General features: G+C 41.3%; 1 protein-coding gene across 1 annotated transcript in view; it reads left to right on the plus strand.

Annotated features, from left to right (window-relative positions):
- Positions 1 to 15,287, plus strand: part of LOC139754284 (glutamate receptor-like) — a 98,106-nt gene that overhangs the window by 63,191 nt on the left and 19,628 nt on the right. The window contains exon 10 of the mRNA XM_071671666.1: positions 11,186 to 11,366. Coding sequence (XP_071527767.1) covers positions 11,186 to 11,366 — 181 coding nt within the window. The remainder of the gene's footprint in view (positions 1 to 11,185; positions 11,367 to 15,287) is intronic.

The raw sequence follows: 15,287 nt of genomic DNA on the forward strand, positions 1-15,287 counted from the left end.
CCTAAAATTTAATGATACTCTCTCACCCAACTCTCATTTACCCTCTTTTTCAACTCCTGCACTTTTCTCTTGACCTCCTGCCTCTTTCTTTTTTCGTCTCCTAATCATATCCAATATTTCCCTACAAAAGTCGTCAAAATTCCTTTCTCTTCTCTATCACTAATAATCTTACTTATTCATCCAATCACTCACTACCCTTTCTAATCTGTCCACCTTCCAAGCTTCTCGTACCACATACATCTTTTGCAGAAGCTATCACTGCTTCCCTAAATACATCCTATTCCTGCCCCACTCCCCTTATGTCCTTTGCTCTCACCTTTTCCATTCTTCACTCAGTCTGTCCTTGTACTTCCTCACACAAATCTCCTTCCCCAAGATCACCTATTCTCTCCACTGTCTTCACCCCAACATTCTCTCTTCTTTTCTGAAAACCTCTACAAATCTTCACCTTGTCCGCAATATAATACTCAAACATTCCTCCAGTTGCACCTCTCAGCACATTAACATCCAAATGTCTCTCTTTCGTGCGCCTATCAATTCACGCATAATCCAATAATGCTCTCTGGACATCTCTTCCACTTACACAAGTATACTTATGCATATCTCTCTTTTTAGATAAGATTTTTCCAATCACCATTCCTTTTACAGCACACAACTCAACAAGCTTTTCACCATTCACATTTGCAACACTAAACACCCCAAGTACACCAATTATTCCCTTAACTGCCACATTAGTCACCTTTGCATTCAAATCACATATCACTATAACCCAGTCTCGTGCATCAAAACTCTGCTGCTTTCAAAACACTTGCCTCTCCTGATCTTTCTTCTCATACCCAGGTGTATATGCATCAATAATCACCCATCTCTCTCTATCCACTTTCAGTTTTACCCATATCAGCTTAGAGTTTTCTTTCTTACACTCTATAACATACTCTCACCACTCCACTTTCGGAAGTAGTGATACTCTTTACCTTGCTCATATCCTCTGACCTTCGAGGATATGAGCGAAACTCCGTCTTCTGTTTCCTCTTTTAGAAAGTTAAACTACAAGGAGGGGAGGGTTTCTAGCCCCCCGCCCCCGTCCCCTTTAGTCGCCTTCTACGACACGTGAAGAATGCGTGTGACGTATAATTTCTGCCCTATCCTCACAGATAATATATATATATATATATATATATATATATATATATATATATATATATATATATATATATATATATATATATATATATATATATATATATATATATATATATATATATATATATATATATATATATATATATATATATATATATATATATATATATATATATATATACATATATATATTGAGAGGGTGAAGGCATATACAGAGCATCAGACTGGGGAAGAGCAGTGTGGTTTCAGAAGTGGTAGAGGATGTGTGGATCAGGTGTTTGCTTTGAAGAATGTATGTGAGAAATACTTAGAAAAGCAAATGGATTTGTATGTAGCATTTATGGATCTTGAGAAAGCATATGTTAGAGTTGATAGAGATGCTCTGTGGAAGGTATTAAGAATATATGGTGTGGCAGGCATGTTGTTACAAGCAGTGAAAAGTTTTTATCGAGGATGTAAGGCATGTGTACGTGTAGGAAGAGAGGAAAGTGATTGGTTCTCAGTGAATGTAAGTTTGCGGCAGGGTTGTGTGATGTCTCCATGGTTGTTTAATCTGTTTATGGATGGGGTTGTTAGGGAGGTGAATGCAAGAGTTTTGGAAAGAGGGGCAAGTATGAAGTCTGTTGTGGATGAGAGAGCTTGGCAAGTGAGTCAGTTGTTGTTCGCTGATGATACAGCGCTGGTGGCTGATTCATGTGAGAAACTGCAGAAGCTGGTGATGAGTTTGGTAAAGTGTGTGAAAGAAGAAAGTTAAGAGTAAGTGTGAATAAGAGCAAGGTTATTAGGTACAGTAGGGTTGAGGGTCAAGTCAATTGGGAGGTAAGTTTGAATGGAGAAAAACTGGAGGAAGTAAAGTGTTTTAGATATCTGGGAGTGGATCTGGCAGCGGATGGAGCCATGGAAGCGGAAGTAAATCATAGGATGGGGGAGGGGGCGAAAATCCTGGGAGCATTGAAGAATGTGTGGAAGTCGAGAACATTATCTCGGAAAGCAAAAATGGGTATGTTTGAAGGAATAGTGGTTCCAACAATGTTGTATGGTTGCGAGGCGTGGGCTATGGATAGAGGTGTGCGCAGGAGGGTGGATGTACTGGAAATGAGATGTTTGAGGACAATGTGTGGTGTGAGGTGGTTTGATCGAGTAAGTAATGTAAGGGTAAGAGAGATGTGTGGAAATAAAAAGAGCGTGGTTGAGAGAGCAGAAGAGGGTGTTTTGAAATGGTTTGGGCACATGGAGAGAATGAGTGAGGAAAGATTGACCAAGAGGATATATGTGTCGGAGGTGGAGGGAACGAGGAGAAGTGGGAGACCAAATTGGAGGTGGAAAGATGGAGTGAAAAAGATTTTGAGTGATCGGGGCCTGAACATGCAGGAGGGTGAAAGGCGGGCAAGATAAAATAAAAGAGGGGAGGGTTTCTAGCTCCCCGTTCCCGTCACTTTTAGTCGGCTTTTACGACACGTAAGGAATGCGTGGGAAGTATTCTTTCTCCCCTATCCCCAGGGATAATTTTATCTTTCTAAACGAAGAAACAGGAGAAGGAGTCACGAGGGGAGTGCTCATCCTATTCGAAGGCTCAGATTGGGGTGTCTGAATGTGTGTGGATGCAACCAAGATGAGAAAGGAGAAGAGATAGGTAGTATGTTTGAGGAAAGGAACCTGGATGTTTTGGCTCTGAGTTGAATTAAGCTCAAGGGTAAAGGAAGAGTGGTTTGGGAATGTCTTGGGAGTAAAGTCATGGGTTAGTCAAAGGACAAGAGCAAGGGAAGGAGTAGCACTACTCCTGAAACAGGAGTGGTGGGAGTATGTGATAGAGCGTAAGAAAGTAAACTATAGATTGATATGGGTGAAACTTAAAGTGGACGGAGAGAGATGGGTGATTATTGGTGGATATGCACCTGGGCATGATAAGAAAGACCATGAGAGGCAAGTGTTTTGGGAGTAGCTGAATGAGTGTGTTAGTAGTTTTGATGCACGAGACATGATTATAGTGATGGATGGTTTGAATGCAAAGGTGAGTAATGTGGCAGTGGAGGGAATAATTGGTATACATGGGTGTTCAGTTTTGTAAATGGAAATGGTGAAGAGCTTGTAGATTTATGTGCTGAAAAAGGACTGGTGATTTGGAATACATGGTTCAAAAAGAGAGATATACATAAGTATACGTATGTAAGTAGGAGAGGTGGCCATAGAGCGATATTGGATTACGTGTTAATTGATCGGCGCGCAAAAGAGAGACTTTTGGATGTTTATGTGCTGAGAGGTGCAACTGGAGGGATGTCTAATCATTATCTTGTGGAAGCGAAGCTGAAGAGTTGTAAAGGTTTTCAGAAAAGAAGAGAGAGTGTTGGGGTGAAGAGAGTTGTGAGAGTAAGTGAGCTTAGGAAAGAGACTTGGGTGAGGAAGTAGCAGAATAGACTAAGTACAGAATGGAAAAAGGTGAGAACAAAGGACATAAGGGTGGGGGGGGGGATGGATGTATTTAGGGAAGCAGTGATATCTTGCACAAAAGATGCTTGTGGCACGAGAAGCGTGGGAGGTCGGCAGCTTAGAAAGGGTAGTGAGTGGTGGGATGAAACGATAAGATTATTAGTGAAAGAGAAGAGAGAGGCATTTGGACGATTTTTGCAGGGAAATAATGCAAATGAGTGGGAGATGTATACAAGAAAGAGGCAGGAGGTCAAGAGAAAGGTGCAAGAGAGGTAAAAGAGGGCAAATGAGTGTTGAGGTGAGAGAGTATCATTGAATTTTAGGGAGAATATAAAGATTTTTTTGCAAGTAGGTAAATAAAGTGCGAAAGACAAGGGAACAAATGGTAACATCAATGAAGGGGGCTAATGGGGAGGTTATAACAAGTAGTGGTGATGTGAGGGGATGGAGTGAGTATTTTGAAGGTTTGTTGAGTGTGTTTGATGATGGAGTGGCAGATATAGGGTGTTTTGGTCGAGGTGGTGTACAGAGTGAGAGGGTTAGGGAGAATGATTTGGTAAAGAGAGAAGAGGTAGTAAAAGCTTTGCAGAAGATGAAAGCTGGCAATGGAGTTTATAAAAAAAAGGGGTGACTGTATTGTTGACTGCTTGGTAAGGTTATCTAATATATGTATGACTCATGTTGAGGTGCGTGAGGACTGGCGGAATGCTTGCATACTGCCAATGTACAAAGGCAAAGGGGATAAGAGTGAGTGCTCAAATTGCAGAGGTATAAATTTGTTTAGTATTCCTGGGAATTTATATGGGAGGGTATTGATTGAGAGGGTGAAGGCATGTACAGAGCATCAGATTGGGTAAAAACAGTGTGGTTTCAGAAGTGGTGGAGGATGTGTGGATCAGGTGTTTGATTTCTAAAGTATATGTGAGCAATAATTAGAAAAGCAACTGAATTTGTATGTAGCATATATGGATCTGGAGAGGGCATATGATGGAGTTGACAGACATTTTCTGTGGAAAGTATTAAGAATCTATGGTGTGGGAGGTAAGTTATTAGATCCGGTGAAAAGTTTTTATTGTGTATGTAAGAGATGTGTAAGTGTAAGAAGACAAGAAAGTGATTGGTTCTCAGTGTATGTTGGTTTGTGGCAGGAGTGCGTGATGTCTCCATGGTTATTTGATTTATTTATGGATGGGGTTGTTAAGGAGGTGAATGCAAGAGTTTTGGAAAGAATAGCAAGTATGCAGTACGTTGTGGATGAGAGAGCTTAGGAAGTGAGTCAGTTGTTGTTCGCTGATGATACAGATTTCGTGGCTGATTCGGGTGGGAAACTCAGCTGCTGACTGAGTTTGGTAAAGTGTGTGAAAGAAGAAAGCTGAGAGTAAATGTAAATAAGAGTAAGGTTATTAGGTACAATAGGGTTGAGGAACAAGTCAACTGCGAGGGAAGTTTGAATGGAGAAAAACTGGAGGAAGTGAAGTGTTTTAGATGTCTTGGAGTGGAGTTGGCTGGGGATGGAACCGTGGAAGCAGAAGGGAGTCATAGGGTGGGGGAGGGGGCGAAAGATTAGGGAGCGTTGAAAGATGTGAGGAAGTCAAGAACGTTATCTTGGAAAGCAAAAATGCGTATGCTTGAAGAAATAGTAGTTCCAACAATGTTGTATGGTTGCGAGGCGTGGGCTATAGATAGAGTTGTGCGGAGAAGGATGGATGTGCTAGAAATGAGATACTTGAGGATAATGTGGTGTGTTGTGGTTTGATCGAGTAAGTAAGGAAAGGGTTAGAGAGATGTGTGGGAATAAAAAGAGTTTGGTTGAGAGAGCAGAAGAGGGTGATTCAAAATGGTTTGGTCACATGGAGAGAATAAGTGAGAAAAGATGCAAAACATGTGATTGTCCAAAACATGTTTTGGACAATCACATGTTTATCAAATGGCGTCCTAGCTTCGTCTCTTCGATGTATATCAACTGACTGTTATATTTCTCTCTTGTGTCTCCCCTGATGATGTGATTATTACACGAAAGTGCACTTGAGAACTTTTCGTGTTTCATTTTCCCCGTGGACTCATAGGAATATCTTGATCACGCGCAAAATTGTGACCCTTTCCAATATATATATATATATATATATATATATATATTGGAAAGGGTCACAATTTTGCGCGTGATCAAGATATTCCTATGAGTCCACGGGGAAAATATATATATATATATATATATATATATATATATATATATATATATATATATATATATATATATATATATATATATATATATATATATATATATATATATATATATATATATATATATGTGTCCTTGGGGATAGAGGAGAAAGAATACTTCCCACGCATTCCTCACGTGTCGTAGAAGGCGACTAAAGGGGACGGGAGCGGGGGGCCAGAAACCCACCCCTATATGTATTTTAACTTTCTGAAAGGAGAAACAGAAGAAGGAGTCACGAGGGGAATACTCATCCTCCTCGAGGGCTCACATTGGGGTCTCTAAATGTGTGTGGATGTAATCAAGATGAGAAAAAAGGAGAGATAGGTAGTATGTTTGAGGAAAGGAAGCCGGATGTTTTGGCTCCGAGTGAAACGAAGCTCAAGTGTAAGGGGGAAGAGTGGTTTGGGAATGTCTTGGAAGTAAAGTCAGGGGTTAGTGAGAGGACAGGAGCAAGGGAAGGAGTAGCACTACTCCTGAAACAGGAGTTATGGGAGTATGTGATAGAGTGTAAGAAAGTAGATTCTAGATTGATATGGGTAAAACTGAAATTTGATGGAGAGAGATGGGCGATTATTGGTGCATATGCACCTGGTATGAGAAGAAAGATCATGAGAGGCAAGTGTTTTGGGAGCAGCTGAATGATTGTGTTAGTGGTTTTGATTCACAAGACCGGGTTATAGTGATGGGTGATTTGAATGCAAAGGTGAGTAATGTGGTAGTTGAGGGAATAATTGGCATACATGGGGTGTTCAGTGTTGTAAATGGAAATGGTGAAGAGCTTGAGATAGCGAGATATACATAAGTATACGTATATAAGTAGGAGAGATGGCCAGAGAGCGTTATTGGATTACATGTTAATTGACAGGCGCGCGAAAGAGACTTTTCGATGTTAATGTGCTGAGAGGTGCAACTGGAGGGATGTCTAATCATTATCTTGTGGAGGCAAAGGTGAAGATTTGTAGAGGTTTTCAGAAAAGAAGAGAGAATGTTGGGTTGAAGAGAGTGGTGAGAGTAAGTGAGCTTGGGAAGGAGGCTTGTGTGAGGAAGTACCAGTAGAGACCAGGAGAGTACAGAATGGAAAAAGGTGAGAACAAAGGAGGTAAAGGGAGTGGGGGAGGAATGGGATGTATTTAGGGAATCAGTGATGGATTGCGCAAAAGATGCTTGCGGCAAGAAGCGTGGGAGGTGGGTTGATTAGAAAGGATAGTGAGCGGTGGGATGAAGAAGTGAGATTATTAGTGAAAGATAAGAAAGAGGCATTTGGACGATTTTTGCAGGGAAAAAATGCAAATGAGTGGGATATATATAAAAGAAAGAGGCAGGAGGTCAAGAGAAAGGTGCAAGAAGTTAAAAAGAGGGCAAATGAGAGTTGGGGTGAGAGATTATCTTTGAATTTTAGGGAGAATAAAAATGGGAACTTCAGTGAAGGGGGATAATTGGGAGGTGATAACAAGTAGTGGTGATGTGAGGAGGAGATGGAGTGATTATTTTGAAGGTTTGTTGAATGTGTTTGATGATACAGTGGCAGATATAGGGTGTTTTGGTCGAGGTGGTGTGCAAAGTGAGAGGGTTGGGGAAAATGATTTGGTAAACAGAGAAGAGGTAGTAAAAGCTTTGCGGAAGATGAAAGCCGGCAAGGCAGCAGGTTTGGAGGGTAATGCAGTGGAATTTATGAAAAAAGTGGTGACTATATTGTTGACTGGTTGGTAAGGTTATTTATGTATGTATGATTCATGGTGAGGTGCATGAGGATTGGCGGAATACTTGCATAGTGCCATTGTACAAAGGCAAAGGGGATAAGAGTGAGTGCTGAAATTACAGTGTTTTGTTAAGTATTCCTGGTAAATTATATGGGAGGGTATTGATTGAGAGGGTGAAGGCATGTACAGAGCATCAGATTGGGGAAGATCAGTGTGGTTTCAGAAGTGGTAGAGGATGTGTGGATCAGGTGTTTGCTTTAAGGAATGTATTTGAGAAATACTTAGAAAAGCGAATGGATTTGTATGTAGCATTTATGGATCTGGAGAAGGCATATGAGAGAGTTGATAGAGATGCTCTGTGGAAGGTATTAAGAATATATGGTGTGGGAGGCAAGTTGTTAGAAGCAGTGAAAAATTTTTAACGAGGATGTAACGCATGTGTACGTGTAGGAAGAGAGGAAAGTGATTGGTTCTCAGTGAATGTAGGTGAGTGTTGTGTCCATGGTTGTTTAATTTGTTTATGGATGGGGTTGTTAGGAAGGTGAATGCAAGAGTTTTGGAAAGAGGGGCAAGTATGCAGTCTGTTGTGGATGAGAGAGCTTGGGAAGTGAGTCACTTGTTGTTCGCTGATGATACAGCGCTGGTGGCTGATTCATGTGAGAAACTGCAGAAGCTGGTGATTGAGTTTGGTAAAGTGTGTGAAAGAAGAAAGTTAAGAGTAAATGTCAATAAGAACAAGGTTTTTTGGTATAGTTGGGTTGAGGGTCAAGTGAATTGGGAGTTAAGTTTGGATGGAGAAAAAGTGGAGGAAGTAAAGTGTTTTTGACATCTGGGAGTGGATCTGGCAGCGGATGAAACCATGGAAGCGGAAGTGAATCATAGGGTGGGGGAGGGAGCGAAAACTCTTGGAGCCTTGAAGAATGTTTGGAAGTCGAGTAAATTATCTCGGAGAGCAAAAATGGGTATGTTTGAAGGAATAGTGGTTCCAACAATGTTGTATGGTTGCGAGGCGTGGGCTATGGATAGAGTTGTGCGCAGGAGGGTGGATGTGCTAGAAATGAGATGTTTGAGGACAATGTGTGGTGTGAGGTGTTTTGATCGAGTAAGTAATGTAAGGGTAAGAGAGATGTATGGAAATAAAAAGAGCGTGGTTGAAGAGCAGAAGAGGGTGTTTTGAAATGGTTTGGGCACATGGAGAGAATGAGTGAGGAAAGATTGACCAAGAGGAAATATGTGTCGGAGGTAGAGGGAACGAGGAGAAGTGGGAGACCAGATTGGTGGTGGAAAGATAGAGTGAAAAAGATTTTGAGTGATCGGGGCCTGAACATGCAGCAGGGTGAAAAGCGTGCAAGGAATAGAGTGAATAGGAACGATGTGGTAATGGTGTCGACGTTCTGTCAATGGATTGAATCAGGGCCTCTGAAGCGTCTGGGGTAAACCATGGAAAGCTGTGTTGGGCCTGGATGTGGAAAGGGAGCTGTATTTTCGGGCATTGTTGCATGACAGTTGGAGACTGAGTGTGAGCGAATGGGGCCTTTTGTTTTCTTTTCCTGGCGCTGCCTCGAGTACATTAGGGCGGAGGGGGATGTTATTCCATGTGTGGCAGGGTGGCGATGGCGGTGAGTAGGGGCAGACAGTGTGAATTGTGTGCATGTGTTTATATGTGTGTGTCTGTGTGTGTATATATGTTTGTACGTTTTGTTGTGTGGGTGTGTATGTTTGCGTGTGTGGACGTGTTTGTGTGTGTGCATGTGTGTGGGGGTGGGTTGGGCCATTTCTTTCGTCTGTTTCCTTGCGCTACCTCGCAGGCGCGGGAGACAGCGACAAAGCAAAATGAATAAATAAATGAATATATATATATATATATATATATATATATATATATATATATATATATATATATATATATATATATATATATATATATATATATATATATATATATATATATATATATATATATATATATATATATTCCTAGGGATAGGGGTGAAAGAATACTACCCACGCATTCCTCACGTGTCGTATAAGGCGACTAAAGGGGACGGGGGCGTGGTGCTAGAAACCCTCCCCTCCTTGTATTTTAACTTTTTAACTTTTTAAAAAGGGAAACATAAGAAGGAGTCACGCGGGGAGTGCTCATCCTCCTCAAAGACTCAGATTGTGGCGTCTAAATGTGTGTAGATGTAACCAAAGGAGAAGAAAGGAGAGATAGGTAGTATGTTTGAGGAAAGGAACCTGGATGTTTTGGTTCTGAGTGAAACGAAGCTCAAAGGTAAAGGGGAAGAGTGGTTTTGGAATGTTCTGAGAGTAAAGTCATGGGTTGGTGAGAGGACAAGAGCAAGGGAAGGAGCAGCACTACTCTTGAAATAGGAGTGGTGGAAGTATGTGATAGAGTGTAAGAAAGTAAACTCTAGATTGATATGGGCAAAACTGAAAGTGGATGGAGAGAGATTCGTGATTATTGGTACATATGCACCTGGGCATGAGAAAAATGGTCATGAGATGCAAGTGTTTTGGGAACAGCTGAGTGAGTGTGTTAGTAGTTTTGATGCACTAGACCGGGTTATAGTGATAAGTGATTTGAATGCAAAGGTGAGTAATGTGGCAGTTGAGGGAATAATTGGTGCATATGAGGTGTTCGGTGTTGTAAATGGAAATGGTGAAAAGCTTGTAGATTTGTTTGCTGAAAAAGGACTGTTGACTGTGGATACATGGTTTAAAAAGAGATTACATAAGTATGCTTATGTAAGTAGGAGAGATGGCCAGAGCGTTATTGGATTACGTGTTAATTGATAGGCGCGCGAAGGAGAGACTTTTGGATGTTAATGTGCTGAAAGGTGTAACTGGAGGGATGTATGATCATTAGCCTGTGGAGGCAAAGGTGAAGATTTGTGGGGGTTTTCAGAAAAGAAGAGAGAATGTTGGGATGAAGTGAGTGGTGAGAGTAAGTGAGCTTGGAAAAGAAACTTATGTGAGGAAGTACCAGGAGAGACTGAGTGCAGAATGGAAAAATGTGAGGGCAAAGAACTTAAGAGGAGTGGGGGAGGAATGGGATGTATCTAGAGAAGCAGTGATGGCTTGCGCAAAAGATGCTTGTGGCATGAGAAGCGTGGGAGGTGGGCAGATTAGAAAAGGTAGTGAGTGGTGGAATAAAGAAGTAAGATTATTTCCTAACTCATTCTCTCCATATGACTAAACCATTTCAAAACACCCTCTTCTGCTCTCTCAGCCATACTCTTTTAATTACCACACGTCTCTCTTACCCTTTCATTACTTACTCGATCAAAGCACCTCACACCACATATTGTTCTCAAACCTTTCATTTCCGGCACACATTGTTGGAACCACTATTCGTTGAAACATACCCATTTTTGGTTTCCGAGATTATGCTCTCGACTTATGTTTTCTGAGATTTGTAGGACTTAAATATCGTGTCTTACAAAACTATATTCTTATTTGTCTCATTTATTTCAGGAAGCATTTTGGTAAAAGGAAATCCTCCTCATTTTTAACCAGTTGTTCAGATATCACGTAATAATAAAATTCATGTATGATTCATGATATCGTTTCCCAGTAGGTGAGAGACAGAGTTTTCCTCGTGTGTGTGAAATCTTTACCTGAACTGCAAAATGTTGAGAATCATGTATATTATTTTTCCTTCATCTTACTTACGCTTGATCATTTCAAGGCTGCGAAGTCTGGTATATTCCGAGATATTGGTGACTCTGAGAAGGAGGGGCGCATCAGGTTTGTGAAGCCCTTTGATCTATACTCCAGTCTGGAGACCCTGGTGGAGCAAGGTGACCACACTCTCATGCTGGAGACCCTTTACGGCAGGGTACTACAAGGCCAGTACTTCTCTCACAAAGGTAATGTACCTGACAGGTTTACAAACAATCTCTCTATCTGTAACTTTTTTTTAAGTAGTAAAACGTAACCTTTGTATAGCCTAGATGGACTTGGAATAGCCTCTGTACTGTAGAGTTTATGACCATGAGTCAGCACAGGCCAACCCTGGATAGGCTTCACATGGGTCTGAGTCCTTGGCTTGATAGTCAAGGTGTTTATCTCCCATCGGGACTGGTTAATGAATGGTTACTTGATTTAGGTTAGGTTGAGGGTGTGTGTGCACACGTATATTGGAGTAAAGCTACATACATACAAGGTTAAGAGACAGGGCAACACGAGAGTATAACTTCCCATGTAACACGCATATCGTGATCACACGTAAATAGCATTTGCCAAAATGGGACGAAACTCAAATGATTCATAAAGGAATGAAAACAACGTCAAGAAAGGCTGTTGAGGCGGCTCACATGACCAGGGAAGATTCCGTGATCAATGAATACGAGTTCCTGTCATAGTCCAAGGAACAGCGGAGCTAGTGAGCAGATCTGGCAGGTCACGAAACAGCTCATTGCACGTGGGGAAACGTCCTCAAGAAAGCATCACATAAGCTTGTGTGTTTCCCATTATGCTGTCGGTCTTCCTGAAGACGTTTATACCGATGTGTTAGAGAAATCAAACAGGTAGATGAAAGACTTTACAAACATTTCGCATAAATCTATATCAGACACAACTAACTCAGCTGGAGATTTTTAACGCACCGATATAAGTGGGAGAATCTCTCTCAAACTACGTCAGGCATACATTGTACATAGATTTGCTTGATAGTGTCCTAAAACAATTCGTTGGGAAACATACACCGGAGCTGAACATGTTAGACTCAACTCTAACTAAAAATAAGGCTTTCGTTAAAAAAAAGTTGAACCTCAGAAAATTTTGGTACATACAACCACAGAGAGATTACAGCTGAGATAATTTTCATCAGTAACTGTGATCTTGATTAAAAAGAAAACCCACCCAAATTTTAGACTTGCAAATCCTAGTTATCCTCGCATTGCTCTTGAGAGGCCAATTTGGTTGTCGTCATTGACAATAACGCGGATGGAGCTAATATGCGCCAGTGCGTAGCAGACGGTATTCATTTCTCTGGAACGAGGCCATAATGGTAGAATAATAAAACGAAGGAGTGCATGTTCGCTGAGAAAGTAACGCCTAAAGAAACTCAAACTCTAACTCAGTGATACAATAAAATATATAAATTTGATCAGTCTCGTATTATGTACTGTGCTGAAACTGGCTAAATACACCGTCAGGTTTCACAGTTCTGCTAGATGCCAGACTCATCATCCAGTCAACTGATACATTGATTACGGAAATTAATTATTCATTTGTACTGACGACTGAAAAAGACACACTTTATGTCCTACATCCACTCCTACTCCTACGGTAGGGCAAATTTCTGCATCATATTGACATACAAGCTTGAAGATGAACATTCAATACTAAATTGAATGAAAATAAATGAAAAGGCAGACTCAGATTAGTTTCGTCGGATGAAAATGAAAGAAATGATGAAGAAGAATGATGAACTCAGTAATCTTCTATGGAGAAACTTCTGCAGTACTGGGAGTGTGCCAATGTAACACTGATATTCATAAAGTTGATCGACCGTGCCTGGATTTTGTGACTTGTTTACCGGCTGCGGCTGTTAACGTACAATATTGATATTCTGGAATGAATTTGTATATCATTGGAAGGTTCACGGGCCACCCAGAATGAGCGCATAAGTTTGAATACGGTAGTCGGTCCACATTGAAACTAGCTGTTTCTCTTGCCCTAGGGGTTGGTAAGTGAACTGAGCACACACACACACACACATACACATACGAAGGAATGGCCCAACCCACCCACATACACATGTATATACATATACGTCCACTCACGCAAATATACATACCAATACATCTCAACGTATACATATATATACACACACACACAGACATGTACATAATACACATGTACATAATTCATACTGTCTGCCTTTATTCATTCCCATAACCACCTCGCCACAACGAAATAAAGCCCCCTCCCCCCTCATGTGTGCGAAGTAGTGCTAGGAAAGACAACAAAGGCCCCATTCGTTCACACTCATTCTGTAGCTGTTATGTAATAATGCACCGAAACCACAGCTCCCTTTCCACATCCCGGCCCCACAGAACTTTCCATGGTTTACCCCAGACGACTCACATGCCCTGATTCAATCCATTGACAGCACGTCGACCCCGGTATACCACATCGTTCCAATTCACTCTATTCCTTGCCCTCCTTTCACCCTCCTGCATGTTCAGGCCCCGATCACTCAAAATTTTTTTTCACTCCATCTTTCCACCTCCAATTTGGTCTCCCACTTCTCCTCGTTCCCTCCAACCCTGACACATATATCCTCTTGGTCAATCTTTCCTTACTCATTCTCTCCATGTGACCAAACCATTTCAAAACACCCTCTTCTGCTCTCTCAACCACACTCTTTTTATTTCCACACATCTCTCTTACCCTTACATTACTTACTCGATCAGACCACCTCACACCACATATTGTCCTCAAACATATCATTTCCAGCACATCCACCCTCCTGCGCACAACTCTATCCATAGCACACGCCTCGCAGCCATACAACATTCTTGGAACCACTATTCCTTCAAACATACCCATTTTTGCTTTCCGAGAAAATGTTCTCGTCTTCCAAACATTCTTCAAGTCTCCCAGAATTTTCGCCCCCTCCCCCACCCTATGATTCACTTCCGCTTCCATGATACCAGCCGCTGCCAGATCCACTCCCAGATATCTAAAACACTCTAATTCCTCCAGTTTTTCTCCATTCAAATTTAACTCCCAATTCACTTGAACCTCAACCCTACTGTACCTAATAACCTTGCTCTTATTTACATTTACCCTTAACTTTCTTCTTTCACACACTTTACCAAACTCAGTTACCAGCTTATGCAGATTCTCACATGAATCAGCCATCAGCGCTGTATCATCAGCGAACAACAACTGACTCACTTCCCAAGGTCTCTCATCCACAACACACTGCATACTTGCCTCTCTTTCCAAAACTCTTGCATTCACCTCCCTAACAACCCCATCCATAAACAAATTAAACAACCATGGAGACATCACACACCCCTGCCGTAAACCTACATTCACTGAGAACCAATCACTTTCCTCTCTTCCTACACGTACAAATGCCTTACATCCTCGATAAAAACTTTTCACTGCTTCTAACAACTTGCCTCCAGCACCATATATACTTAGTACCTTCCACAGAGCATCTCTATCAACTCTATCATATGCCTTCTCTAGATCCATAAATGCTACATACAAATCCATTTGCCTTTCTAAGTATTTCTCACATACATTCTTCAAAGCAAACACCTGATCCACACATTCTCTACCACCTCTGAAACCACACTGCTCTTCCCCAGTCTGATGCTCTGTACATGCCTTCACCCTCTCAATCAATACCCTCCCATATAATTTACCAGGAATACTCAGCAAACTTACACCTCTGCAATTTGAGCGCTCACTCTTATCCCCTTTGCCTCTGTACAATGGCACTGTGCAAGCATCCGCCAATCCTCAGGCACCTTACCACGAATCATACATACATTAAATAACCTTACCAACCAGTCAACAATACAGTCATCCCTTTTTTAATAAATTCCATTGCAATACCATCCAACCCTGCTGCCTTGCCGGCTTTCATCTTCCGCTAAGCTTTTACTACCTCTTCTCTATTTACCAAATCATTTTCCCTAGCCCTCTCACTTTGCACGCCACCTCGACCAAAACACCCTATAGCTGCCACTCTATCATCAACACATTCAACAAACCTTCAAAATACTCATTTCATCTCCTCACATCACCACTACTTGTTATCATCT

Source organism: Panulirus ornatus, chromosome 16 (genome assembly GCF_036320965.1).
Source record: "Panulirus ornatus isolate Po-2019 chromosome 16, ASM3632096v1, whole genome shotgun sequence".
In the NCBI taxonomy this organism is placed as follows: Eukaryota; Metazoa; Arthropoda; class Malacostraca; order Decapoda; family Palinuridae; genus Panulirus; species Panulirus ornatus.